This window comes from Cervus canadensis, chromosome 33 (genome assembly GCF_019320065.1).
Source record: "Cervus canadensis isolate Bull #8, Minnesota chromosome 33, ASM1932006v1, whole genome shotgun sequence".
NCBI lineage: Eukaryota > Metazoa > Chordata > Mammalia > Artiodactyla > Cervidae > Cervus > Cervus canadensis.
Genome location: NC_057418.1, coordinates 29725556 through 29742292, shown reverse-complemented (window position 1 = coordinate 29742292; position 16737 = coordinate 29725556). Strand labels below are relative to the sequence as shown.

Genomic DNA, 16737 nt, shown 5'->3' with positions numbered 1-16737 from the left:
GAGACACAACTGTGGCTGTGGATATCATTTAGTGAGGTGACATGGCTAGGATTATTAGGCCCACACTTGCTAAATAAGGCATTGACAATACCAATCCTTATTTCCAAAGAGTTTATCTAAGAGACTCCACTTGAAAGAAAGAAATCACACAACACCTGCCAACCTATGGCTAAGCCCCAAATTGAAAAACAAACCCAAGGACCAATCCACTGACTGCACAAAATCTAAACATTATTCTAAAATATGGCTGAACATGGGAGATTCACAAGCAGTTCTGAGTCAGTGTGTTTACACTCCAGGACTTCTGATGGACATTCATTCTTGGCAGAGCGGAAGTGCAAGTCACCTGCCAGATGCCACAGTGATTTTAAATTCCTTAGCCCTACAAAGTGTACATCAACTGGGCAGAACACAACACTTGCACTGCGTTTTCCCAAGCACTACATCATCACTGAGCCTAGAGAATTCAAGTCCTCACACTGACAGAAATTAGATTTTTAAATTTTTCCGTAGAGACCATATACTAGTCAACTCTGCAGCTTCCGCTGCTGTTCACAGACGGCCACCAAGTCAGTGCTCACTGCATGTGTGCTAAGTGAACACACGGTCCTGAAGATAAACAGACCAATTTGTCCATTTCTGGGGCAGTCTCAATATAACCATGATGTGTATTACGATCACTGAATGAATATTCTTTGACAGTTAAAACTGGAGAGTGGAACACAATGCAGATAAGCTGAGGTCATGTCATTTTTTTAAAAAGTTCACATTCACATGTTTTCTGTTGATTGATGCATTTGTTGGTGACTTTCAGTCACGATATAACTTAAGATGGAATAGGAAATGGCAGCCTACTCCAGTATTCTTGCCTGGAGGATCCCATGGACAGAGGAGCCCGGCGGGCTACGGTCCATGAGGTTGCAAAGAGTCGGACACGACTGAGCACACACATTATACTGTCTATGTGATTCAAAAGCATTATCAATGCCATATCCCAGCAGCCATTCAGGACACTCACTTGAATTAGGAAATTCTTAAAAGGCTGTGGAGCAATTTAGAAAAGATGTCTCAAACCTCACTTGGAACCTGTCCGCTCCTGCGTTGCACATAATTCTAACACACTCAGCTAGTGGGCCTCTGGGGCCTCCCTATGGAAGCAGAAGAAAATCAGAAGAGGGAAAAGGTCCCTGCCTAACTGAAGAGGGTAGTGCCACTGAAGAGCTGGAGCTGGGCAGGTGGGGTCAAGTGACCAAGAAAAACACTTAAAAAGAGATCTTGGGATCTCAGGAGAAGCTAGGTGTGGGGAAGACAAAACAGAAATGGCAGGCTTAGCATCCCATGTAGACTGAGGCTTGAGGCTGAAACACTGGAAAAAGTGAGTGGAAGCCAGAATCACAGAAGCAGAAACCAGATGTGAGGGAGCAGCCCATCGCCACCCAGCAGGTCCCCTTGGTCAGGTCAGGTGTCCAGGGCAAGGCAGCCTTGTGTCTTTCACCCTCCCCTCTCCCTTTCCCCACAAACCAGGAAGATGATTGCATTTTCCTCCACTCCCAGCTCTCTGCAACTGGGTAGAAGGCAGAGCTAATGTGTGGGAGAATCATTCTTTTAACACGTTTTTATTGTGTGCTTAGCACAGGCCAGGTACAATCGAAGGGGCAGGGCATCCATTAGTGAACCAATTGGATTTCTGCCAGCATGGAACTTAGCTTCTATAGCATAGAAACAAGGGTTGCAGATGAACTGAATGTGGGCGCTGCAGCTTAATTCTGCAAAGTCTCAGTGTCCCGTGGTCAAACCCTTCCTAGGAGGATGGGAAGTGGTTTTTAGCTACTGGGCCTTGGAGAGGTAAGAAGTGACAGTGTGACTTCGAGGGTGTGGTAAAAACAACAGAAAATGTAGCCCCCAAAGTCAAAGGTTTTAACCTCAGATCATGTGCAAGAGGATACACCTATCCCAGCTCTTCTTGGAGAGCTGCTGAGAATTGCCCAGGGCAACCACTAATTTTTATAAAGACGCTTGTATACAAGTTAAAGGTATGCCTAGGTCATTCTGGTTAAGGCTGCTAGGAAGTGTGCAGCATTTTACAACATTTTCTACCCCAAATAATGTTTTAATGGTACTTGAAGGGGAAAAAAAAATTATACGGAAAACTTACTTCCCCAAAGGTAAGCTTCCTTCAGATCTAAAGTTTCCTAATCCTGGAACCCCAAAGGGGGCTGCAAACAACATCTCAGACAGCCCATCACTTTCAGAAATCACTTTACAATTTGTTACTAAGTGTCCAAACCCGCTTGCATGTTCAAAGGAATCCAACAGGGTACAAACTTCAGGGAGGGGCCAGGACAGCCCTTCCCCTCCCGGCCTGGCTTTGTCCGGTTTGTTTTGTTTAGCTGCGGCTGTTGGAGAAGACTCTTGAGAGTCCCTTGGACTGCAAGGAGATTCAACCAGTCAGTCCTAAAGGAAATCAGTCCTGAATACTCATTGGAAGGACTGATGTTGAAGCTGAAGCTCCAATACTTTGGCTACCTAATGCGAAGAGTGACTCATTAGAAAAGACCCTGATGCTTGGAAAGAGTGAAGGCAGGAGAAGGGGACGACAGAGGATGAGATGGTTGGATGGCATCACCGACTCAATGGGCATGAGTTTGAGTAAACTCCAGTGAGTTGGTGATGGACAGGGAGGCCTGGTGTGCTGCAGTCCATGGGGTCGCAGAGAGTCGGACACTACTGAGCGACTGAACTGAACTGTCCAGGGAGCTGCCGGGGCACCCTGGTAGAGGGGAGGTGTCCCCGAGGAGACGCGCGGCTCCCGGATGGCGGGAGGAGCGGCAGGTCCCATCCAGCGTGCATTGCGGACGCCCCGGGGAGCACGGGTCGGAGGGAAAGGGCGGTGTCCTGGAGGAGGCGGGGCGCGAGCGGGGGGCGGGGTCTGAGCGCAGGGGCGGGGTCTGAGCGCGCCTGCGCAGTGCGCTCCACTCGGGGAGGCGGCGGCGACGGGCGGGCGGCAAGATGGAAGACTACCAGGCCGCCGAGGAGGTAACCGCCCGGTGGGCTACAGGACGGGCGGGGGCAGTGGATGCCGGGTGCCGGCGGGCAGGCGGCGGCAGCCAGGGCCGTGTGCGGGCACCCGAGCTGCCTCTGGGCCTGGGTGGTGGCCGTTCCCGGCGCCCCGCCGAGCGCTTCGCGGTGACCCACCGCCTGGCGAACTCCGGGCGTCTTCGCCCTGCCCTGGGGGCCGGGGGCGCGGAGGGGGCGCGCCTCCCGTGGTTCCTCCGGGAGCGGACTCCGCAGGCCTGGACGCCTTCCTCCGGCGGCGCAACATCCCCCGGGGATCGCCTCTGCCGCGCCCCCGACCCCCTGCGTCCCTCGGTCCCCTGCGTCCCCGGCCCTCCGCGTTCCCCCCGACCTCGGCCATCACTCGCGCCCTTTATTCCGAGCGCAGACCGCTGCCCTAGCGGATGGGGGAGGCTGAAGGCCGCGTGTGCGTCTGCCGGCTGATGTTTGCGAGTCTCCAGAGTGACAGGCACACCTGACCAGCACGCCCAGTTACAGCTCCCCAAGGGGCCCCCAGTCCTGGACTGGCTGCTCTGGCTGCGGGCAGCAGGCAGACGCGCCCGCGAGGAGAACCTGCCTTTTTGTCTTGGGTTCCTCTCGTGCTGTCCACGCTGTGCGCACGCCCACCGTGGCCACCGTCACTCACATTTCATTTGAGACAGTCAGATAGCTCCAATTTTGCGGGGTTGGGGTGGGGGTAGTCATTGCCCCATTGAATTAGTCGGGTAAAGCATACAGTTATTTGCCAAGGAGAAGGTATTTATTGTAACAACGTGTGCTGTTTCCTGGTTTTCCTTCCAGCTGATGAGCATTCAGGGAATGATAGCTGATGGCTGCTGCTCTTACAAAATAGTTTCCCCTTTTCTTCTCGCTAAATAATTCTGGTTGAAGTACAAATAAATGGAGCCCTGTGTATTATGCAGCCTTCCTACCCAGCATGAACCTTCTCGGGTAGTGTCACCATCAATGTCCGAAGGGTGGTAGCAACCTAGGGGATATTTAGGGAGAAGCCACAGTTCGGGAGCATGGTAGCCAAGGAAAAGCTTTTCCCTGTCAACTGTGCAGTCATATTGGAGAATGGCTTGTTTTACAGGAATTACTGAGTAACTTTGAGAAAGCAAATATAGAGGAAGTCCTTCAAACTGGAGTTTTTAATACTCTGCCTTCTCATTCTGGCCCTCACCAAGGAGGTGGCTCAGTGACTTCATTATTCCAGGTCTCAACTGCATATCTGAGAAATGAAGGGGCTGAACAGAATGGTGTGTGTTTTACATAAGATAAAGCCCTGGGAGGCTGAGATCATGACTGTCTTCTTTCTAATTGGCCTGCCTTCCGTGTTTACTGACCTACACAGGCAGTAGGTCAGTAACAGACCTACTGACCCCCACGTCTGCTAACTTCATGTAGACACCTGCCTCTTTGTAACTCTGCTCCGTTCATCTTTCCTGCAGAAGCTGAAACTGCCCAGTGGACTCTGTACAACTGCTGTACTTTCCACTAAAAGTCCACTGAAATGCCTCTTGCCCTTTCCCATATTTTAACCACATGGAAACTTACACAGGGACTTTCTTGTATGGTTTAGAACCACTGAGCCCTCTTGGAAGGATCTTTTAAACTTGGAGAAGTCCTTTAAGATACCGCAGGTTTTCGTTAACTTGGTGAGCTGGCTTTGTCTCCAAGCATGACTTCTGAGTACAGTGGGTGAGGGGCTTCAGGCGGTCAGCTCCTGACTCTCCTGGAGAGGAAGGGGCATCGCTGGTACTGGGAGTCAGTGGTCAGCAGCCCAGCGGGGCAGAGCACTCCGTGCCCACCTCTCTGCCTTCGTCCCGCCAGGACGCACTGGGGCTGAGGGCCGGGGCTGCCCCCGGGAAAGTGCTCCTAGAGCTCAGGAAGTGAGGTGCCTGGACTCAGAACCGTGTACCCGTTCCGATGCACCGCATGTAAAAAGAAAGAAAACCACTAAAACTCCTGGCGCGAGACGACTGCTGGCAGCCCGCCTCCCAGCTCATCCTGATACGCTGGCCAAGAACTGCTGTGCCTTCAGCTGACTGTATAGTCCTGAAGCCGGACAGAGTTGGGGAAGAAAATATTAACCAGAAATAGGAAGGTCATTGTAAACTTTACCACTGAGAGTGGTCTCAAAAACCAAAAGGACTTAAGTTTCAAACCTCCTAATTAGTTTACATTAGGGAAAGAGTTAATTCATACAAAAGTCAAGTAACTCATTGAACTTCCATATTTGTTAATGATCCTTGCAGCTGGTTGAAATGGACGGACAGGTTGAGATCTAAAGTGAACTTAGTCTTATGGATCATGGCATGACTAAAACAAACCAAAAAATCTTGAAATTGTATACATTGTACTCTAAGTCTCCTGCATCTCACTAGCTCTGTGGTCCTCAGAGAGCTACTTAATGTTTTCCTCAGTAAAATGAACAGCCTGGTTAGATTATTTCTAAGGTCTTCATTTCTAAATTATATTCATTACCTAAATTTGCATTAATCAATGCAGTGGGAAAGGATCTTTTAAATCAATCGGGCTTAACTAATTTTTTCCCCTTACAGACTGCTTTTGTTGTTGATGAGGTGAGCAACATCGTAAAAGAGGTAAGAGAAAAAATGCTTCCTTTTTGAGTGTTTGATTAGTGGCTTATATGAGTGAAAATAATGTGTTTTAAATACTATCTTGGGAAAAAATAAATAAATAAATGCTATCTTGGAATTGTTTCAGCTGAGCCCGTGTGTTTTGGCATTTCAAATAACAGTTGTTACTTCAATGAATATCTAGATAAGAATTACTCCCATATTATGTAAATTATAGATTTTAAATGAGACAGGAAATTTTATATACTGGCATTATTATTGACTGTCACTAAGGCTTGGTTCTATAACCTTTTAGCATAAAAGACTCATGATATACAAATAAATATTTCCAATGTTTAATGAAGAGTGGATATTAAAAAATTGAACAACTTCTATTCACTCAAGACCTGGTGCTGCACTTGGGGCTCATTTTTTTTTTTTTTACATTCCTAAACCATCCACTTTATTGACCATAGTACCCCCTTTAGATGATAAGAATGGGAGTCAAAAAGGCTATTTGCTCATTCATTCAAAAGTACACGTCAAGGGTGCATGCAGGGGACTGATGCCCAGAGAGTTTACAAAATTGCGGAGGGGAGGGCAGACATTTATCAGGTAATCACCCTGCATTCCTCGCGTGGCGCTCTGAGGGACTAACCCATCTGGTGAGCTCAGAGCTGGGGTCTGGAGAAAACAGAAGAGTAGGGTGCTGTGCTATGTTGTGCTTGGTCGCTCAGTCGTGTCTGACTCTTTGTGACCCCATGGACTGTAGCCCACCAGGCTTTTCTGTCCATGGGGTTTCTCCAGGCAAGAATACTGGAGTGGATTGCCATGCCCTCCTCCAGGGGATCTTCCTAATCCAGGGATTGAACCCAGATCTCTCAAATTGCAGGCGGATTCTTTACCGACTTCCCTGGTGGCTCAGAGGTTAAAGTGTCTGCCTGGAATGCGGGAGACCCCGGTTTGATCCCAGAGTTGGGAAGATCCCCCGGAGAAGGAAATGGCAACCCACTGCAGTACTCTTGCCTGGAGAATCCCATGGAGGGAGGAGCCTGGTAGGCTACAGTCCATGGGGTTGCAAGGAGTCGGACACGACTGAGTGACTTCACTTCTTTACCGACTGAGCTACCAGGAAAGCCCAAGAATACTGGAGGGGATAGCCTATTCCTTCTCCAGGGGATCTTCCCAACTCAGGAATCACACCAGGGTCCCTTGCATTGCAGGCAGATTCTTTACCAGCTGAGCTACTGGGGAAGCCCCAGGAGTAGGGTTAACTTAGTAAAAAGAGGGGAACAGATATATCAGACTGAATAAGTGCAAGGGCCCTGTGGTAAGGAATGTCCTGGTATGTCTGAGGGGTTTGTAGGGAGGTGGGGGTGTCTGGACTAGTGTGGGGTGCTGGGGAGAGCACCTGGGGCAGGAATGAGGCCAGAAATGGTTTTCCTGGTCGGTTATTCCCCCAGACCCCTGTACGTTGAGCACATAGTGAAGCCGGTGGCTCAGAGACGGTTGTGAGATTATCTCAGTTGAACAATACCATTTGAAGTTTTCTATATGATTTGAAATTGACTTTAATGCAAACTGGTATTAATGCAAGTTATTGACAAATGCCAGAGTGATTAAAGAACTCCAACCTATTTTTGTGAACATCATCAAAATGCAAAGTGATTTAAAAAAAAAAAAAGCAAAGTGATCTTGTTCTGCTATATATAGTATTCCACATGAGGCATTATTTTCTAGTTGCTTTGCAGATCTTTAACACACTGCTTTTCATTGTTTTTCAAAATACAGTGTTTCTTAGGAACACAGTGGGGAGCAGGAAGATGGGTGAATTTCACTAGAACTGGGAGAAGTGGAGTTGGTTTGTTAGGAAGCCTGCTTGGGTCTCACTGTTTTCTGCACAGTCTTTGACTTGGTTGCCAGGCAGCAAGTTTGATACTACTGCAGCCAGAGCTTCCCAGTCTCCCTGGAAGCACAAGTAACATTGCGGTCAGTGTTCCTTTCATGTTGATCACCCAGTCACTCACTTCAGCAGCTTTTTCTGCCCCTGGGCAGTAGGTTAATTCTGTACTCAAACTATTGTTAAGTATTGCATAGTAGTAAACTTGGATGGGTCCAAAATTAGAGAAAGGTTTTCCTCCCTCCCTGAAAAACAGTGAATTCCAAAGAGAGTGTGGAGAGAACGGCCAGAGTTAGTGGCTTAGCCTGAGCGCAGCACCCACTTCTTTGACAAAGCTGCTGCGCGCTCGCTGAGCCGAGTCCGACTTGTGACCCCGTGGACTAGCCTGCCAGGCTCCTCTGTCTCTGGGATTATCCCAGCAAGAACACTGGAGCAGGCTGCCATTTCCTCCTCCAGGGGATCTTCCTGACCCAGAGGTTGAACCCAAGTCTCCTGTACCTCCTGCACTGGCAAGTGGGTTCTTCACCACGGAGCCATCTGGGAAGCCCCATTTGACAAAGCTGAGCCCAGACCTGTTAATACCTTCATCCCCTGAAACCAGGACGGGCATCAGCATAAAGGGCCCAGAAAATCATGGAATAGGAATATCCTCACTACACAACTTGACCAAGAGGTAAGGCCAGGGACCATGTGTATTCCTGAATAACCCCTGAAACACACAGCGTGAACCATCCCAGAATACAGCACAGAAGAGAAGCCAAGGAATTTCATAATAAAAAATGCATCACAAACTTAAATAAGGTTTTGGAATAGATAGTTTTTTAGTTTTCTGAAAAACATACTTCTGTGATAACATTACCAGAAAATGCTGAATAAAGGAAGTATTTGTAAATACATGATTATCTGGATAGGTTTGTACATTGTGGATTATACAACCCACAAAGATTCCTCTATCTGCTGTACTTTTAAGAAAGCAATAGGCAAAGGAAAGTATTTTCTAGCCTCAGTGGGAAGAAAATGTGTTGCTTATCTCTAGATAATTAATCACAACAGCAAACATTAAATTCAGTCAAAATGTTTAAAAAATTTGACAGATGCTATATAATTACATGTTTTAAAAAATGAATAAATAGGGCTTTCCTGATGGCTCAGTGATAAAGGGTCCGTCTGCAAGTTCAGGAGACGGGTTTGATCCCGATCTGGGACAATCGCATATGCCAAGGAGCAGCCGTGCCCGGGTGCCCCAGCTGTTGAGCCTTTGCTCTAGCGCCCGGGAGCCAACACCTGAGCCTGCGTGCCACGAGCAGAGAAGCGATGAGAAGGCCAAGCACCCAAACTAGAGAAAGAGCCCCTGCAGCAGCGAGGACCCAGTACAGCCAAAGATAAATAAACATTTAAAAATGAACAAAGGGACCTCTTGATAGCCCAGTGACTAAGAGGCTGCCTTCCAGTGCCAGGGACACGGGTTCGATCCCTGGTTGGGGAACTGCGATCCCACGTGCCATGGAGTAACTAGACCCGCACACTGCGGCAAAGATCCCAAGTGCTGCAGCTCAGACCCAGTGCAGCCAGAAATGTAAAAATGCTGGTAACGTGAAAGTGAAAGATAAAGCATTCAAATGGAATACCGTGAAAAGGTATGTTTGCAAAGGAGTCCCCATGGTTGCCAGCAAGCTTACTGTCATGTTAGGCAAAGTGTAACTTGGCGGTTCTTCGGGCGCAGCGCTCACCGTGCTGACCTCAGGAGCGGCCGGAAGGGCACGGTGCTAACAGGGACCGGCTCTGCTCTGTCTTCCAGGCCATAGAGAGTGCCATCGGGGGCAACGCCTATCAGCACAGCAAAGTCAATCAGTGGACCACAAACGTGGTGGAACAGACCTTAAGCCAACTCACCAAGCTGGGGAAGCCATTTAAGTACATCGGTAATGCACCTTTGCTTCTGGTTGGTGGTGGTGGTTCTTTAAGTACCGAGGGTCTGGGGCGGGGGAGACAGCAGAGGCGGTTCCTGGAGCAGCATGTCAGCGGCCTGTGCACACCCACCCACCCGGGCTGCGTGGCTGCAGCAACGGCTGCGGACCACGTCCCAGGACTTCACAGCATTTCAGATGCGACGCTTTTAGAGTAAGCGCGTGGTGCGGTGTCAGTGTGCTAGGACCAGGCGCTCTACCCCAGAGTCATTTTCATTTTGAACGGCAGCCATGTGATCTACTGCACACATGAGGACAGAGAGGAATGTGAGTTGTCAAGTAGATTCCTCTAGTAAAAGCTTGTTTTTCTTTAGTGACCTGTGTGATCATGCAGAAGAACGGCGCGGGCCTGCACACAGCAAGCTCCTGCTTCTGGGACAGCTCCACCGACGGTAGGTTTTCCCTCCCTGGGAAGGGCTGTCCCTGGCACGTCCCTGGGGACCCTGCTGCCATCTAGACTGTGCAGAGCCGTGTTTTAGGAAATGTGTGTTGGTTGTTTCATGTCTTTGAATGCATATTTATTAGAGTTGCCTTTTAAAACGTTTTATAGAAGAGAGAAGGGCTGACCTTCTTTGTTGGCTACAGAGTTGAGTACTGAGTGTTTGGCCTGATCCTGAGAACTCGGAAGACCTGGCTCTTCCGGTTTTCAGTGCGACCCTCCTTCCCCCCGCAGGGAGCTGCACCGTGCGATGGGAGAACAAGACCATGTACTGCATTGTCAGCGCCTTCGGACTGTCCATCTGAAAGCCCCGCCCCGCCCCTGACCTTTCTCCTTCCACCCTGTCCCTTCTCTCCCATCTTCTAACCACCAGCCGTCTATTCAGCGATCACCTTTCTCATCCTAAGTGTGTTTTTGTGGCACTCTCAACGTGTAGAGAAAAAAACCAAATAACCACACTGCTCTCTGTGACCTGCACACCAAGTCAGAGGCATCACCACCGCAGGTAGTCAGGAGCCTCTCCTGCCACTTGTCTTAACTCTGAATGTTTCTTCTCAAAGGTGCTAAAAGCCGAAATCTGCTAGTGTGAAACTTTCTCTACTCTCTGAAACGATTCAAATACACTAATTTTCCATACTTTGTACTTTTTGTTAGAATAATAAATTATTCCAATTTAAAGTGTGTGTTTTCTTCATAGTCTAAATAGTATCACAGGTGAGTTCTCCATATTTAGTTACTAGCTTTAGAATCTGTAAAACTGAAAAAGCAGGAAAGCTTGCAGTCCTGCCTTGGTTCTCTTCCAGGACGGTGAACATGCTGACTGACCACCCGGGGCTGGGGGGCTCTTGACTGCTTTGCTGTGTCCTGGTTGGATCTCTGCCCGAGCATCAGTCACTCTTCACTCTCAAGTCCTTCCTCTTCTGGAGCTTCGAGGGCAGGAAGTGGGCACTCTGGACTGTTCTGTTAGCCAAAGGACGCGAAGCCACACTCTCGGCCCAGGCCTGACCCGCAACACAGCAGTTTCTACTCTTGTCTATTTTTCAGTAGCAATCAAAACACACGTTTTAGTACTTTACTGCTTCCGCGGTGTTTTCACAGTGACTCATTTTGTGTCCACAATAATTAGCCCATTAACAAGTCAGAAAAGGTGTTCGGAGGTTATCTGATTTAAAGTCATATCCAAGTTAAGTGAGAAGGGGGGGCCCAAACCCTGTTCTTACGACCTCACCTTCAGGGCTTGTCCAGGGCCACGTTCACACGACGACAGACACACCTCTGCATCACCTGCTGAACTGGAAAAAAGCCCTGCTCTCGTCCCTAAAGTGCCTAAACGGTCACCTTAATGCCACACGCAAAGAGGAAACCACTGTACATAAACAGGATCAAATATTAACAATGTATTAACGTCCACCAGAATGGTAGTAAAAGGTTAAAGATTTACATGATTTGAAGAAAAACCAGAGTAGAGAAACGCAGTCTCAATGAAGCCACTCCCACAGTGTGAATCTGCTGTAAATAAACGTTTATTGACGTCTGATTACAGTGATCGTTCTGTGACCCAGGGTACTGTGCTTGCTGACGCACTTCTGAGGTCTAATACTCAGCTCTAGCTTTCCCATTGAGCCTAAAATTTAGAGTTGTTTTATTTTACAAATATTTACAGTCCTTTTGTAAAAAGGCAGCTTTCAGTAGCAGAAAATCCTGTGTTTCATAGTCTGGTGTTACATTCTTGTGTCCTACGTCCAATCCTCAACTAGATGTCCCTTTTCATCACCCCTTCTCTGAGCTTCAGTGTTTTTCCCTGTGACGAGGATTCCAGGAAATAAGCTACTGACCATGTCATAACATACTGAACATTAACTATACCTTGAGTAAACAGTTCACAGAATACTTGAGGCTGGTGACATTTGTCTTGTAACCTGCCCATTTAGCAAGCTGGCTTTACATACTGAATCTGAACTTTTATTGCAATCTGTAATTATGTACAGGAACAATCTTACAAACCTTGAATATATTTTATATATCCCCTTCTTTAGCCTTTCAAATGGGGCTTAAGAGAGAAAACTGCATCACTGCGCTGCTTTAATGATTTAATAATAAATCAAGCGGACCTTTATCCTCATGGATAATGAAGCTCTCTCTAGGGAAACTGAAAGGCCTATGGTCATCTTCCAGGTTCCCCAGACTAGACCAGTATAAAAAATTATCCCCAAGATGATGTTATTCACGCCATTACCATGGAAGAACTAAAGTCAGCCCTTTGGAATTTTTAAGTTTATAGAACTCTGATAACCCTCCAAGATCAAAAAAATAATTTTCTTGCTATCGTCTAAGGTTTCTGGCAGACTTTAGTGTTATAACCTAGTACCTATGGCACATGCTAAATGCTATATACTTTAAGCAGATTTTTACATGGAAGATGTAATATGTTGACATATATGATACACCAGAGAAGATAAATTGAAAATGCATGATTTAATAAAGAACCATTTCCCCCTTAAGTACTTCCTTTTATAACCTCCTTGTTTCCAACTTAGTTACAAAAAGTTAATAAATACTCTCATTTTTAATTTTACTGACCTGATACTATCAAGAATCAACCTACGAAGATCTATCATCAGTTAACAGTTACACTACAGGACAAGGATAAGTTGTAAAAATGCCTAAATGTGTATAGCTAAATGCCTCAGATACTTTACTGATAAATAACAGCATTCCAAATTATGGACCGTTATAACGATTAAAACTTGTAAACTATAACATACTAGAATACATTAATCAGCACAAGTAACTTTTCATCAGTTTACATAAAATTATAGTGAGTCTTAATAGAAGTAAGTTTGGTAACAGAAAATTTTTTCAATACCTCTGAATATACAGAATCAAAAAAAAAAGGAATCACATCATTGCAGATGTAAAAACCATGTAAACTTGAATACCCTTGCAACAACACAACTGTTTGAATTCAAACTTTCTTATTTACAGGGTTTTAAAAACAAATATAAATGGAATCCATATTAAAGGTACGTTAAATTAAAAAGAAAAATACGAAGTCATAATAAATAGTCTTTCAGGAAGCTCTCTAAGGCCCCAGCACTACCTGAAGTGGACTATGCCTTTGAGCTCTGCACGGTAGCTGGAGGGTTGATGCATAGATGGAGAAAGTGGAGGTGCTGTTTGCAGAGTGGAACAATCACGTCCCTGCCTGTTGTGTTTGCTCAGACGGCAGCATCAGGATGTCTGCAGTGCTCACAGGTGAGCCGTTCAAGGGAGATGCGTGTGCACGCCAGAGGAGAGGCAAAGGAGACAGCTCCACCTCCCACATCTGGTCTTGACAGACAGGAGCTGGGGGTCCCCAGGGCCTCCTCCCAGATCCCGCAGCTCCAGACGGCACTCACGCAGAGCAGCTCACCCGTTTCTCTGACGGTGAACACACCTGACGACCGTGTGAGGCTCAAGGCAGGAATGATTCCCCACGTTACCGTCTCCCCACAGATGTTCTTCCATAAACCATCTAAAAATGTGCTACCTTCTTGCGCCTAGTTTCCAAATGTGAAGCTGAAGAACTTTTTGGCAATAACGAATCTGTAGTATTGTATCAGACACTTGTTTAGCTTTTATTTAAAAAAACAAAAAGAGCTCTACAGGGTATGGTCCTTAGCAGAGCTCCTACTGCTCACCGGAGTTTCATGGGTACCCTCCCCCCCACCCCAACCACAGGGGCCTCATCCACATTCATGACGTAAGGCTCACAGTGAGACCCTTCCCTGTCAACTGGAGATGATGACCTGCCAATCCTTAAGGAACCCTGTCGAACCCTCCTCAGAACTCCAAGACACTGGCTCTGCCTTGGTGGCGGTCTTCACCTCGAACCTGCCCACCCAGCCTCCCTCTCCCCATCAACAGCCTTGCTTACACGTCTCACAGCAACGACCCCGGTGACCCATCACTGGAGATGCGTGGTCATCCGGAGCCCTGGCCGCTCAGCGGGGAAGGACCGCCCTCGTGGGGCAGCCTCAGAAACGGGCTTCCCTCTGAAGGGTCGGCAACCGGTGCCACGGGGCAGGGCAGAAAGGAAGGGGGACGGGGGAACGCCACCACGCTGCGGGCCACACTCACAAAGGCTTCCCGGGAACTCAAAATCAGCAAACTTTTTTTTAAAGCACGTAATTCTCTCTACTAAGAACAGGGATGATTTCTTTCTCACCATTGAAAACAGCTTGTCTCTCATCATCTGGAATCTCTGAAAAGATGATTTGGCTGTCTAAAACTTTTTGTCAGGGCCTCTCTTCCCAAATAAATGTCGTCAGTGTGACGGTACATTTAGGCCCAACATTTAAATTAGTCCTCAGTTTTGGTTTTCCTCTCAAACATATGTAAACGAATGAGGACCAGGGCGTCTCTGCGCGTCAGACACGGGCGGGTCCGGGGAAGGCAGGCAGGGGCGCACTCGCCAGGACGGCGGCCGGGCCTCAGTCGCTCTCGGAGCCCTCCTTGTACTGGGCCCGGATGGCCTGGCCATTCTGCAGGGGCATCTCTTCATAGTCACTCCTGTCACGGAAGAGACCTCTGACACCCTGGGCTCCGACAGCGCGGACTTCCTCTCCTCTCCACGCCGCGGCGCTGTCCTGAGAGCCCAGCCCCTGCTCGCTCGCCCCGTTCCTCCCGCTTCCACCAGCCCTCCGGTCAGGGCCCGCCGCCCAGCACCAGCGCCTCCTCCTGCGGTCACCACGCGCGCAGATGCCCAGCAGGAAGGCACGCGGCCCCTCCTGAGCACAGAAAACCAGGGGTCGCAGACACGCCCGGGTGGACCGAAAGGGACGATACCGTGAAAACCACCTCAGAAGAATCGCCAGCCTCCTCGGTGAAGGCGCAGAGAGGCAGGCTGCGACAGAGAGCCTTTAGCAGAGACGGGGCTGACTTACCCGTAGATCACGTCGTCGTCCGAGTCGTTGAGCATGGAGAAGGCGGGGTTGTCCTTCAGCTGCGACTCTGAAAACCAACAAGCATTGTCGTGTCATTAGCCCGGAGAGGCCGGGGCCGTCCTAGGAAGAGGAGGAGGGTCGGAGACAGCTGGGTTCCGGTCCCCGCCTCCACCGGTTACGCCCGGGGTTCCGGGCAAGGGATCCGAGTCCTGGGCGGGGGGACGTGCTCTCACCCACAGGCCGGGACAGCATGGGGTGCCTTGGTGGGAGCCTGAGGGGGGCTGGCACCCCGGAAGAGACCAAGAGCAAGTTGCCCCCGCCCCGGGTTCCCCCAGGTCTTCTCGAGAGCCAGGCCACCCCCGGTCCCAGTCCATCCCCACGGATGGGAGCACCGGACGCCGCTGGGGCCTCGGGCACGTGCTGGCAACTCCTCCATGGACAGCCTGTGGCTGGGCTCGCCAAGAGCTGCCCGGGTTCCAGACAGCTCTCCCCCTTCTCATCCCGGGCGGAAGGGCTGCTGGGTGTGCTTTGGTTTGGTCCTTGGGGAGGTGGGCTGGGGGTACATTTGGGTTTCTATTGATGGTCACGGCACTCATGTTCTACAGACCATTTCAGGGCACTGGGCGGGGGTCATGATGCTCGTGTCAGGGCCCACCGACACGCTGGTTTCTGGCATGGGGGGCTGTAACGACACAGAACCTGCTGGGCTCCACCTGCGGCTCAGGGCTCACTGTGAGCGCCCACCTGGTCCCCCTGGTCCAGAGCAGGCTCTGCAGCCACGGGGGCCCTGCCCAGGGGAAGTGGGCAGGGGTCAGGGGGCAGCTTACCATACAGGGCGTTCTTCGAGGGCGAGTACACAAAGGCCAAAGTGTAGAGGTAAAAGTTCAACAAGCCGTAGAAAGACAAGAATTCAGCTGGTGACACCGGTCAAGGGAAGCAGCGGTCCTGGCCACGGTCTCCTTGGTCATGTCAGCCGGCCCCTCCCCCCACCAGCTAGGCCCTCAGGGGTCCACGCCCGGAAGTCAGAGTGCCAGGGGGCAGGCCCACGGCCGGAGGTCACGGTAACCCTCCCGGGGCACCTGGAACCCCCAGGCAAGCCACGCCCTCTCCTCACCCAAGGCAGGACCTGCTGTGATCAGGTCACGCACAAAGCGGGGGAAGGCCACACGGATGTGGGGGAGTCAATGAGGAGATGAAGAACTGGAAGCAGACTCTCAAACCGGTCCTTCTTAGTCTTTTCTGGATTACAGACCCTTTAGAGAGTCTGATGAAAGCTCAGTGTGAGATTCAGTTACTGAACTGTGAACAATCACGCACTGACTCCAAGGATGTAAATAAGAGGCCCCACAGAAAGAACCCAAGACATCCAGGGTGAAGCCCAGAGTGTCCCCTGAGGGATGGCACCACTGACAGTGGAGAGGGGAGCACACACCTGACCTGGTCATGCATCTGAGAGGGGGGCTACTGCCGAGCAACGGGGCCTCGGGGATCACAGGAGCCCGGCCCCGAGACACCGGTGTCCCCCACAGCTGGACACACCTGACCTGGTCATGCATCTGAAAGGGGGGCCTACTGCCGAGCAATGGGGCCTCGGGGATCACAGAAGCCCGGCCCCGAGACACCGGTGTCCCCCACAGCTGGACACACCTGACCTGGTCATGCATCTGAAAGGGGGGGCTACTGCCGAGCAACGGGGCCTCGGGGATCGCAGGAGCCCGGCCCCGAGACACCGGTGTCCCCCACAGCTGACATACCTGGGAGGTGCTAAGGGATGCCCCCTGGGAGAGAGGACCCCCGAATCAGGCTCGGCAGGGAGAGGCGGGCAGCCCCGGCCTGACCCGAAGCACTGATGGTGACTTGCCTCTCTCCA

At 49.8% G+C, this 16737-nt stretch overlaps 2 protein-coding genes across 4 annotated transcripts in view; one reads left to right on the top strand and one right to left on the bottom strand.

Moving 5' to 3' along the window:
- The first annotated feature begins 2921 nt into the window (after nucleotides 1-2921).
- On the top strand, nucleotides 2922-10620 carry DYNLT1 (dynein light chain Tctex-type 1). 2 transcript variants are annotated; one of them, XM_043456998.1, is made up of 5 exons: nucleotides 2922-3036; nucleotides 5619-5660; nucleotides 9335-9458; nucleotides 9818-9895; nucleotides 10177-10620. In XM_043456998.1, exons 1-5 carry the CDS (start codon nucleotides 3010-3012, stop codon nucleotides 10245-10247), a joined length of 342 nt encoding a protein of 113 aa, XP_043312933.1. In that variant the 5' UTR covers nucleotides 2922-3009; the 3' UTR covers nucleotides 10248-10620. The 2 variants fall into 2 exon arrangements, with proteins under 2 accessions (XP_043312933.1, XP_043312934.1); XM_043456999.1 differs by lacking the exon at nucleotides 5619-5660 and having other exon boundaries at nucleotides 2957-3036.
- An 827-nt stretch (nucleotides 10621-11447) lies between these two features.
- Nucleotides 11448-16737, bottom strand: part of TMEM181 (transmembrane protein 181) — a 65776-nt gene continuing 60486 nt past the window's right edge. For both annotated transcript variants that reach the window (XM_043456996.1, XM_043456997.1), the window contains exons 15-17: nucleotides 15695-15784; nucleotides 14868-14934; nucleotides 11448-14493 (exon numbers count right to left, since the gene is read on the bottom strand). In XM_043456996.1, coding sequence (XP_043312931.1) covers nucleotides 14415-14493; nucleotides 14868-14934; nucleotides 15695-15784 — 236 coding nt within the window. In that variant the 3' untranslated portion in view covers nucleotides 11448-14414. The remainder of the gene's footprint in view (nucleotides 14494-14867; nucleotides 14935-15694; nucleotides 15785-16737) is intronic.

Excerpts from the sequence above, each read along its gene's own strand:
- DYNLT1 (XM_043456998.1), top strand. The coding sequence starts at position 3,010 with ATGGAAGACTACCAGGCCGCCGAGGAG. Across the intron at positions 9,459-9,817 it reads GAAGCCATTTAAGTACATCG|TGACCTGTGTGATCATGCAG; the intron begins GTAATGCACCTT and ends GTTTTTCTTTAG. Across the intron at positions 9,896-10,176 it reads CTGGGACAGCTCCACCGACG|GGAGCTGCACCGTGCGATGG; the intron begins GTAGGTTTTCCC and ends TTCCCCCCGCAG.